The sequence below is a fragment of the Triticum aestivum genome, chromosome 2D, assembly GCF_018294505.1.
Source record: "Triticum aestivum cultivar Chinese Spring chromosome 2D, IWGSC CS RefSeq v2.1, whole genome shotgun sequence".
NCBI lineage: Eukaryota > Viridiplantae > Streptophyta > Magnoliopsida > Poales > Poaceae > Triticum > Triticum aestivum.
The window spans coordinates 84,008,088-84,019,195 of record NC_057799.1 but is presented as its reverse complement, the minus strand read 5'-3'; the positions used below and the strand labels follow the sequence as shown (position 1 = coordinate 84,019,195).

The following is an 11,108-nucleotide window of genomic DNA, read 5'->3' as shown; positions in this document are numbered from 1 at the left end:
GTAGACTATGTGTTTGATCACTAGCGGTGGCATGACACATGTTGGGCATCTCCACAAACCCTTGTCAAGTGTCATATTTTCTATGACACTTGGCAAGAGAGTGTGGAGATATATGACAATTGGGAAGAGAGTGTGGTGATGTCCAACACATGTCATGCCACCCCTATCCAATCAACACGTAGTCTACCCCGCGACTCTTTCCCCTTTATAAAAGCAGGTCAAACGTCTATTCTTCTCATCAAATGTGGATTGGAAGAACTTCAGGTATGGTTACTAGCCCCCCTTGATTTCTTATTTAACCAGTTTTAGCAAATATGTACATTTTACATTTCTTGGGAAGACCACAACCAATATATGCATACTTCCACACTACAACCAATATATACTATCGAAATTGCCTCCCAAATTTTACCATTTTGAAGATGAAGAATAACCAAGTTCTAATAAGAATGTTGTTTCTCATAGCAATGGGTTACATGGTGGTAGCCATGTTGATATGCTTTTTATGTGCATCCAGCGGTCTCACTTCAGTAGATTCATATGAACGCTTGCAAAACAATGGGACGGTAATACTACAATCTAATATATATTTTCTATAAATTTTCAAGAGCTATGCTTTCTCTAGGTTAAATCTTGTATTCAGTAAGGTTTAGGGAATGCATGGATCATTACTAGCATATTCCCTCCATGTGTTTTTCATAAAGGAGTTACTACTTTCTAAAAGGGAACTAATGACATCATCCCAATAATATCTATGTTGTTGTAAGAAAAACAAGATACACAATACAATTATAATTTTCTAATGGAATTCACATATGTATATAGCAGAATACTACATGTACCTACATTGAAAACCGAATCAATCCATTCGGCTTCTTAAAATAAATAATGGATGAATGGCTATCATTAAATACATAGAATTGTTTTACCAACTTTCTATATACATTTCAAACCAAATTTTGTGGGTGCACTTCTTATTCCACGCGCTGCATCTTTTTAAAACATGCAGATGACCATATGCCCCTTTCATTCTTTGGAAATTTAAAAAAGGTAAATATTAGTTCAATGTCAGTTGTTACTAAAAACCACCCCGCCTCACCTAAACTACCTTATGTGTACTACATATTTAATCCATCTGAATAGAAAACCTGAGTTATAAATAGTTGGAAGTACAGATACCTCAAGGAACAAAAGTTGAATAAAAAGTGCTTGGAATTATCAAAATAATTCTTCAGATTATGGGGAGTAGAATATTTTTTATTGTGCCTGTTTTATAAGATACATTTCTTAGAATATGCCTGTTATGCATGTGAGTCATCTTTGTTGGAAGCTTAGAATAATATTCTCAACCAGTTCTCCAACACCTGGATGTTTTAAATAAGTAATAAATACATATACTTATATGTATATAACTATTCACATAGGATACATAAAACTTATATGTGTAGGTCTGTCCCAAATAGCACCATCATCTAGTATTATTGATCATAAATATAGTAAAGTAAAATTACGGATCAAAGTTGGATCTTGTCCCTATGATTTACCTCATGCGGTTTATGTTGTTTAGCTCATTTCTTGAAAAGCAGGTGACAATATTACTATGCTCTTGACAGTTTTTAACATCACCAAGGTCAACCTCGTTTGTGTTAGCTGGGAGGAACAAATACAAAGGCAACAATGATTACAATCATGTAAAGCATTCATCACTGTCCTCTGTTCTAGTCTTTTGTTTTTGATATAATTAATGATGATATTCTAAATTTATCCAAAACAAGGGTCAATTTTGGTCTGCCAATGGGTTATAAATACCTAGATCTTCATTCTGTTTCGAGCCTCTTTATAATTCCAAAGATTCCAAGTACTCCCTTCAAATCCGAATTAATTGACGCAACCTGTTCCATAGAGATTGCATCAATTAATTCGGATCGGAGGGAGTATAAAGATTGGAGGATTTCCATCTTTGTAAATTCTCACTAAATATATAATTTAATTTGAGGGAGGATTCCATAGAAAAAATCTAGGCATCTTCTACTACCTCTTTTTTCACAATTCTATAAATTGAAAGAGTACAAGTTTCTTGTATTGTAACCAATATTTTGCATATTATTTCTATGATGTATGTTTTTGGAACCTAGTAAAACTTAGAAGTCCTTATGCTCAATCTCATCTCTCTATGAGGACGATATATACTACTCCCTCGGATCTTTATTAATTAACGTTGGTTTAGTATACAGTTAGTACACCTTTGTACTAAACCAACGTCAACTAATATGGATCGGAGGGTGTAGTAGTATTTCTATGAGGACTAAAATAATAAAGGAGTAGTTGTTTATAATAAGCATATGACATATATCCGTCTGTGATAATACGTCCTTAGTACAAATATTATGAACAATATCATATTGTCACCTCATTTAGTCCTTTGTAAAATTAGAATACAAAATTGGGCTATGATCTATCTCTTATTATATTTTGACATTTGACTCACTGTGATACTGTATCATAGTTTGATACTAGAATCTCTTTCGCATTCTTAATTGTAGTGCCACATCATTCGATAGTGCATGATATTTTTATGGTACTTTGATCGTGAGAGGTCTAAGAGTGTAGTATTTCTTTTCCAACAGCCAATTGTATTATTCATGTATATGAGCTAATAAGCCTATTTTCTTTATTTTGTTACTAGGTAGCTGGCTGGGTCACGCCAGCAAGCAGCTACGGCGCTCGAGTTAAAATAGGTATATGGGGTTCGCAAGTACAACATCATTCCCAAGAATCCGGGGCAGCAATAAGTATCAGCACTGATGATCAAGATAAGACCTACAATATGATCGAAGCTGGATTTCATGTAATTGGAAACATTTGCGAATATTATTTTCAATATCATTGTGAACTCAAGCACTACCACAAAATAAAAATTTGCAATTATGGTTGATGTAGGTACTTCCTGAGTTATATAATAATAATGATGTCCATTTCTTTATACGATGGACGGTAAGTCTATATTAATTTATTATCATTAGAGTAAAGGTAAATGGTGTCATTTTCATATGTTTAATAATATTAAAATTTGTTTTGTCATCCAATAGAAAGACGACAACAAATCAACGGGCTGTTATAATTTGGAATGCCATGGTTTTGTGCCTGCTAGTGGAGCTGCACTTGTTCCGGGTCAAGCTGTTGCTCCTCCCTCAACTTACGGCCGGGACGATCGCTACATAACAATTAGCCTGCATACAGTACGCCCTTTACTACTACTCTCATAAAATCGGTTTGTAGACCATCTAGAATATCAAAGGTTTTTCTGTTCATGAAATAAGAGTGTGTAGGCAAATATTTTCCGCAACGTAAAAATTCGATCGCCTCTTGCTCCCACGAAATTACAAATTACTGAAATGAACATGCAATAAACTCCAATTATAAAATACCCTATAGTACATTCAACATATTCTTACATACTATAAATTTATTAAGTATGTGTGTGATTTATAAATATAGTCACAGTTATAGCTTATTCCACACTAACACTAAATTCCATCACATGGAAATTATTTTAGGGCGTATTGGGGCATATTAATTTTGAATTGGTCTAGGGACGTAATAATAGGTACATGTACCCTTTGGTCTTAGCACAGGATACATGTAGCACACCAAAAAAAATAGGGGAAAATCCATAAACAAATTCAAACATTCATGTAGCACATATTATTTATTTTCTGAGCTGGATAATAGTTCTTAATGTTACCTGCGACTCGTGTATGCTTGGACAAGAGTAGCACATGTACTCTATGGAAAATATTTTGAAACAAAGGGATCAATAAATAACTAAGTAACCACATTTAACATGGAGCGGAGGGAGTATCTTCTTTAGTGAATACGTAAAGCTTGTTGAAAAACATACAATGTAAAATGGACACTTTATAGAGGATGCATCAATTAATTCATATCAGAGGGAGTATTATTTTACTATGTAATTCTTTTCTCCACACAATAATAGGTTTTAGTACCATATATATTACTCACTGTTTGCAGCCTAGCAAATTTCAGTACAAGGGTATTAACATATCGACGGATTACTGACCATTTTTATCATTTTCCGTAACTCGTAGGATCCAAACACGAGAGATTGGGTGTTGTATCGAGACGATTTGCATAAACCTGCATTTTTGGGGCATTTTCCAAAAGAGCTTTGTCCTAGACTGTATGGTATAGCCCCCGAAGTAGCATTGCTTGGATTTGTCAATTACCAGGATAAGGATAAAGGTGGTCCCGCAATGGGTAGCGGTCATTTTCCAGAAGAGGGCCAAAGGAAAGCAGCATACTTTAAGAATATCAAGCTCTTTGATTCCAAAGCTAATGTATATGATCCGAGTGGCTTGGTTAGACTTGTCACCAGGCCAGCATGTTACAAAGTGAGTGACGTTCTCCATGCTAAAAAGGACGGCCATATGTTTTACTATGGAGGTCCAGCTGGTTGTATGGGTTGACGAGTATCACTTGTCGAATATAATCTTTTTCTCCTAATAATAAAGCACGGATTGACTCTGTGAGTTTACCGTCACAATACGCTTCTTTCTGTGAATTTACGCTTTCACTTTAAATTTAAAACATACTAGTAAAAATGCCCGTGCGTTGCAACAGGATGTATATATTTTAATGGTTCAATCATCTATCGTCTATTCTATAATATACTGTGCTCCCTAATTTTAGAGACCTCTCATTCAATTGAGGTGTCAATCTTGGATTTGGTTCATGATTTTGACTTGTTCAACAATTTCTTTTCTCAAGGAGTTCTCTCATTCAGTTAAGATATTCAACATTTGATAATTTACGATTTTGAGTGGGTCACTAATTTTTCATGGAGCTCTTTCATTTAGTTAAGGTATACTCAATATTAGATTTAATTTATGATTTTGAGTAGGTGAATAATTTCTCAAATTATAACATATGCACGTACGTTGCAACGGGAGAATGAAACTCCCTATCCCAATAAGCATGTCTACAGTCTCCTTTCATCCGTGTCTTCTATTTTCAACATGACATCTATTTCAGCACAATAGCTTGCCTGTGTTGCCACTTATCCTCCATTAAGCCCTCGACAACGGTGGTCATGTTGTTTACCTAATCAAAACATGTTGGAATGTGGTCGATTCCAGAGTGGTAAGGTCAACCACTGCATGACACACTTGTCATTGAACCACGCAATGAAATGTTTAAAACTTAAAAAATTAATCTCGTCGAGCTAGATATGAGGATCGCCCTCTATGAGCTAGTCCTGCACCTCGTCTAACTAAAAAAAGTAATCTCATCGAGCTGGATTTGAGGGTTGCACTCTGTGAACTACTCTTGCGCCTAGTCTATACACCTATCTACTCATGCACCAAGTCCATATTACGCCCCCATATTTCCGCTTGCTTTTGACTCATAATGTTGTGGAGTTGTTTCATGGAGGGAGGGTGAGTCATGCGTGTGTCCCCGCATGCCTCTTTAGTGCTTCGCTACGGAGCAAACGCCATATTTTTCCTCCATTTCCATTAATACAACTGGGGATGTGTTTGCTACAAATAGTACACAAATTTTCATCTATAACATCCCCTTCAACTATATATACTACAATGATTGCATCTTAGCTAAAAATATATTATCAAATTCTACATAAAAATAGTTAACCAGCACAAAGGTAAGAAACTTCGCAACAACTAAAAAGAGACAATTCACATGAAGACTCTTTTGCCAATAAAAGAACAAATATATTGATGGTTGCCTTATTCTTGGAGAATTTCTTCAATTACTTGAGAGACCAAAGTTACATAGTGTCAGGAATTCCTTTTCAGTATCTACATACTTTCTCCATAGCCTTGTACTGGTTGAAAGCAACATCAAGCCATGGTTCATGTTTCCATTAAATTGCATCACCACGGATCATCCAGGGTCGATGCTTGGATTATACCCAAGGCCCATCTCATGCCATGATTTATCAAGCGGCTTAGTATTGCTAAAGAATGCCATCATCCCTGATGATAGAACAGATGTTGGATCACCGAATGCCCCATCCTCATTCTGCCATTAGAATAGTGTCATTCCTATAAACATGTCATCTGTTAAAATTTCCCTATCAACTTAAAAGATGAGAAAAGAGCAACCTGACAATTATGCATATGAATGGTCTATGCTTATGAGACAATAAAATTGCAAAGATGAGTAATAAACTGCTAGTAGAAATATTCAGTCTTTAGTCAGTTTGTAAGTCCTATATGGAAGGGCCTGTACTCCTTCATTGCAAGACAAGAAATAAGGATCTAAGTAGTAGCATATGTGTAGTGCATACACTTTGTTGTCTGTTCTTTCTCTGTTCCAAACTTTCACTCCCGCGAGCAAAAAGTATTTCACTGCCTTACCCCAGTAGTTCAGTGCAAACATTTGCTGCTCGTTCATGATTGCAACCTGAACAGAGTAAGAAAATTGTCGATTCAGTACATGGATGGATCGATGGGAACATGCTATCTAGTGAAATGAATAAGTAATCACATTAGCAAGCATATGTGTTCTGAAATTGTAAAAACATAGCATCTACATCTGTGCATATACATAAGAAACAATTCCAGAGAAAAGAAAATTGATCCGGTCAAGTGACCTTTGGATATTTCAGTATCGACATACACCATTTTGGCATTAACCCCCAAGCGGTGTACATCATCCCGACGCACGGGTGTGCTACGGCCAATATAATTACTGTTGGAAGATCTGGCACTCACAATGTGTTCTTGCTGATAGTAACTGAACCAAATGAAACGTCCAGATTCTTCTATGGACAAGTAAATTAAGCAAAAAAGTCTATGTAATACTTGATGCCGTAAGCATGGGTTCGGGAAGTTAACTCATATGTTCAGAATAGGAACTACAGAGCATGCAAACAGCTAGCTGAGCTAAGCTCCTCGACACACAAGTTGGTTTGATGAGGTTGAACGGGGTCTGGAGGAGGAGGGCCACGGAGTCAAGTTAAAAAAATTATGATATGAAAACCCACTTTATTCCAACCCCTTCGTTTACACATATAAAATATATACATTTAGATACATCGATTAAATGTTAATTCAATGTTGTCACAAACACACAGTTGGCTCCGTGTAACCACTACAGGCTCCAGTTCCTTCCTTTTCGTTGATATTTATTTTCTTACAGTAAGTACCCATAGTTACTGGTTGTTTCACATGTTTTGTATAATTGATACTTACTGGTTGGTGTGAAAAGTCTGGGTTCAGCATAAACACTTGTGAATGGGAATATCTCATTTGTTTCCTGCTCCATCAGAAATACAATTGAAAATGCAGTCAATACACATGCATGTTTTGTTGATGCAAGTGTAGCATGTGAAATAACACTACGGCTTACCTCCCTGTAGTTAACTGTGATATATAGACTTTCATAGAAATGCCCTGATTCTAATTACGATCTCCACCTACTGGCTGATTCAATAGATCCAAGTTGTGTGTATTGCACAAACTCCAAATAAATGTGTGAGGGAAGCTTGTCACCAATCCATGTCCGGGTTCCTATGTAAAAAAATATCTGTTTCTAATAACGAACATTCATAGGAAACTAATAAATGGTCTACTTAAGTGCTAGTGATGCAAAATGCTAAATCTATGAATTCCCAAGAAGAGAGGCACTCCTCAAAAGCAAACTATTTTAGTGATCCAAACATGGTGCATAAGATATCTAAAAGGGTTTCAATTAAATTTTAACAGTCTTTAACTCCACTGTCACAGAAATCTTTACAGGGAAAGCATATGTAGGAGTTATGGCTGACCTGTTTACTGTTGGAAGACCATACATTCACAGGCTGCCTACCCAGACATCGCGGTAGCAGGTAGCTGCTTTGGATCACCAACCTTAAAAGGATATGTTACTAAGTAGTACGAGCTAGCACTGTAATGTTTGCTTCATATATTAAGAGAGACCACACTACCATTCTGCACTTTGTTACTTTTGACTTTTGTAGCTGAAGTGGAATCAAAGTTGCAGGCTCAAGAGTCTAAATAGGAGTAAACCAAAACAAGCTCAGATAAAATATTTAAAGCTAGCTTGATTTGAAATGGAATAGTTAGTATTGAGAGCCTGAGACCCCACCTATGTAGCTTCATCGATAACAACATCAAACAAGGCTTGCTCAGAGAAATTTCCATGTTTGATAGCTGAAGCAGTTTCTGAGCAAACTCCATATATATCACCTCCACACCAACTGAGTGTTTTCACAACAATTTCTATTTCTCTAAAAATTGACTTCCTATAGGAGGCACTACTTTCACTACGTGTTTGCTGTTTCAAGGACACATGTCTATCTTCAAATGGCCTTCTTTGTACAGAGAGATCTTTCAACAGATCTGAAGCAGTAAATCCTTCATTCTCCTTCCCTGAAGACAAACCTTCCTCACCAATCACATCATCAATAGGCAAATTTTATTCACTGTCTAAAAGAAGAATTATGTGTTCAATTTCTGACCCGGGAGAGGGCTTCATCATTGTTTAAAGATTGTCCCGGCCAATATGTCTCTCCTGATCTGTGTGCATAATCAGAGAAGGGATGGTGTCAATTGATTTTCTGGGCGCCTTCTTGAAAACCGCAAGATTAAGATTAGATATTCTACCTTTAAGTTCATCCGTATCAATTCCTACATCTGAAAGAAGATAAAATTATTACCAGACATTGGCGCTTAGCCCCTTCCGGCACTCGTCCTCGCTGAGCACCACCAGCAGCGGGCGCACCACCGGCACCTTGGCGTCTCCTCCTCACGTCGCCTCCGCGCTGCTAAGCCGTACCAGGAGGTTCTCCTCCGCCTCGTTCCGCCTGTAGGCGGCAGTGGTCGCCTCGATGGCTGCCGAGGTGCGCCTGCGGCGGGGAACCCTAGCTAGCAGGAGAAGATCTGGGAAAGAATTGCAGAGAGAAGGCTGAGAGGATGAGGCATGTTTTTTTAGTGATGAAGCGTGGGTGGGAGGGGACGGGAAAAAAACCTGTTTAGCGAGGGGAATGGACGAAGGCCGATGAAGGCGACGGCGGAACTTAGCCCACTTGCTCGATCCACTCGACGATGTCGACGCCTCCGCGCACCCGAGCCCTACCTCGTGCCGATGGCCGGCGAGGAGCAGCAGCAGGACCACCGCCGCACCTCACCACTCCCTTCTCTCTCCCTCCGGCCTCCCATCTCCTTCCTTCCGTCCTCCCACGCCAAGCCTCGTGCTCCAAGCTCGGGCCGCTTTCCTCCCAGATCCGTCGCCTGCGTGCCATTTCCCACCAGATCCGGCGAGATCCGGCAGGTCCTCGTCGACCGCGCCACCGCAAGCCGCCGCAAGGCCGCCGCCGGTCTCGTCTGCGTCGTGGGCGACGCCCCAGTCCTTCCCGCTCGACCGCCTCTCCACTAAAAAGAATCGCGGGTTGAATGCTAAAAACTGTAGGGTTCTTTTCGTAAGAGCGAAACGTTTTTTTCAGATATCGACTTAAAAAGGGACTGCGGTTGAATATGAAAAAACAGAAGAACTTTTCTGCAAAAAGGCCGCGACGGTAAAACTTAACCCGTACTTTATTATTATTAGGGAAAGACTAGTAAAAGGGCCCGTGCGGTGCAACGGGAGGCCTTCACACTACCTCGGCTCTTCCTAGCATCGCCTTGCCCTCTTGTGTCGAGACGCGCCTTCTTTTGTCCTTGGCACCTCTCATCTTCAGCCACAGTTTGTGCTCCTGTTTGGACACATAGAATTGATGATCTTAAATTATACTCTCTCCGTCAGATATATAAGGTACATCGGGTTTAATTCAAGTCAAACATACGTATGTTTGATCAAGATTACTTAAAAATAAAATATCAATACAAAATAAATACAATATAAAAATACATATTTCTCCTATTAATATTTCATCATGCCTCACGAATTATAAACCCCGTTTGCTTAGCCATTTAGTCGACCCTGTCCAAGTGACCGATTTATTGGGAATTAATTTCTCTACCCTCTACGCGTGCAAGTCCTCCCCACCGTGATTCTCTCAGGTGCTTGCTAATTCATTGGAAGGCCTCTCTTTCTGTTTTCAAGTTGTGTTTGTTTATTCCCGAAGCCACTTGTTGATATTCCAAGCAACTTGCCAACATATATAAATTGGTGGGAATCAGTATCGAAGAGCAGGGTGGGACTATTGTATGTAAACTTTGTATACTGCTAAAATGCTCTCCCTCTGATTTCAAGAAATGCCAAAAGATAGCTCGATCACGGCCCATAAGAGAAAGCCCATAACAGAAGGATATAGAGCGCGGGTCGAGGCCGAGCGTGCTACTATGAAGCGGAGGTAGCCTAAAAAACACCCATGAAGCGGAGGCTTGCGTGAAAATTTCCAATTGGATCAAACCACATTTTCAACATATACCTTTACAATCCCATACACACCAGGCAGTATTATCGAGATCTTTTTCACCATTAATATTTCCACTTCTTCATACCGCACAATGGATAGGAGTGCCTGTGTTAATGTTTGACGCACAATTTGAACTTGGTTATCTCCCAATTTAAAAAGTCCAAAGAAGCACTCTCCCTGTCCGTGCAAGTGTCCAAAGATGTGTGTGTGCATGCTGAATTACATGTAGGGGAAGTCAAAAGAGGAATACTTGTACCTTTGAATATTTGACCTCCGAGTATGTCTACCATGCTGGAATTTAGTCTATTTTGGGCAGCCCAATAACTATTTCAGAAATTTCTAATAAATCCTAGAGGCCCACTTAGCCCATTTGTGCAAGGCAAGGGATACTACTAAAGTTTAGTCTCACATTGCTAGTTTAGTGGGAGTTGGACCTCCTTATAAGGGAGGTTCTTTCCCCACTTGTATGAGCATGAGAACAAGAGGGATATCCACGCGCGCTCCTCCTCCGCCGCCCGCCATGCCGCGGGTTGCGGGAATGAGCCGATATCTAAATTTTTGCCACGCACTACGGTATACGAAAGGTCACTCGGGAGCTGCAAAGTTTTTGTTGTAGTGAACATTGAATACGAACGATGCACCCTTCGGCTGCTGCCTGTTCGTTTCATCTCCCGCGTTCCCTTCAGCTCCCGGCGCAGCCTCTCGC

At 39.2% G+C, this 11,108-nt stretch overlaps 2 protein-coding genes across 15 annotated transcripts; one reads left to right on the top strand and one right to left on the bottom strand.

Annotated features, from left to right (window-relative positions):
• The first annotated feature begins 254 nt into the window (after nucleotides 1-254).
• LOC123048857 (uncharacterized) lies at nucleotides 255-4,552 on the top strand. The gene is made up of 7 exons (XM_044471880.1): nucleotides 255-264; nucleotides 466-566; nucleotides 1,614-1,691; nucleotides 2,687-2,848; nucleotides 2,941-2,994; nucleotides 3,090-3,239; nucleotides 4,110-4,552. Exons 2-7 carry the CDS (start codon nucleotides 468-470, stop codon nucleotides 4,485-4,487), a joined length of 921 nt encoding a protein of 306 aa, XP_044327815.1. The 5' UTR covers nucleotides 255-264; nucleotides 466-467; the 3' UTR covers nucleotides 4,488-4,552.
• A 1,185-nt stretch (nucleotides 4,553-5,737) lies between these two features.
• On the bottom strand, nucleotides 5,738-9,439 carry LOC123051795 (uncharacterized). 14 transcript variants are annotated; one of them, XR_006424301.1, is made up of 8 exons: nucleotides 9,013-9,437; nucleotides 8,702-8,924; nucleotides 8,131-8,561; nucleotides 7,811-8,035; nucleotides 7,393-7,553; nucleotides 7,236-7,299; nucleotides 6,329-6,444; nucleotides 5,738-6,083 (listed from the first exon to the last, which is right to left on the bottom strand). XR_006424301.1 is itself a non-coding variant. In XM_044474773.1 (5 exons), exons 2-5 carry the CDS (start codon nucleotides 7,425-7,427, stop codon nucleotides 6,009-6,011), a joined length of 267 nt encoding a protein of 88 aa, XP_044330708.1. In that variant the 5' UTR covers nucleotides 7,428-7,553; nucleotides 7,811-9,001; the 3' UTR covers nucleotides 5,738-6,008. The 14 variants fall into 14 exon arrangements, 3 of the variants coding, with proteins under 3 accessions (XP_044330708.1, XP_044330707.1, XP_044330706.1); XR_006424304.1 differs by lacking the exon at nucleotides 9,013-9,437 and having other exon boundaries at nucleotides 8,131-8,414; nucleotides 8,504-8,561; nucleotides 8,702-9,003; XR_006424306.1 differs by lacking the exon at nucleotides 9,013-9,437 and having other exon boundaries at nucleotides 8,131-8,414; nucleotides 8,504-8,561; nucleotides 8,649-9,002.
• Between the last annotated feature and the right edge of the window lie 1,669 nt (nucleotides 9,440-11,108).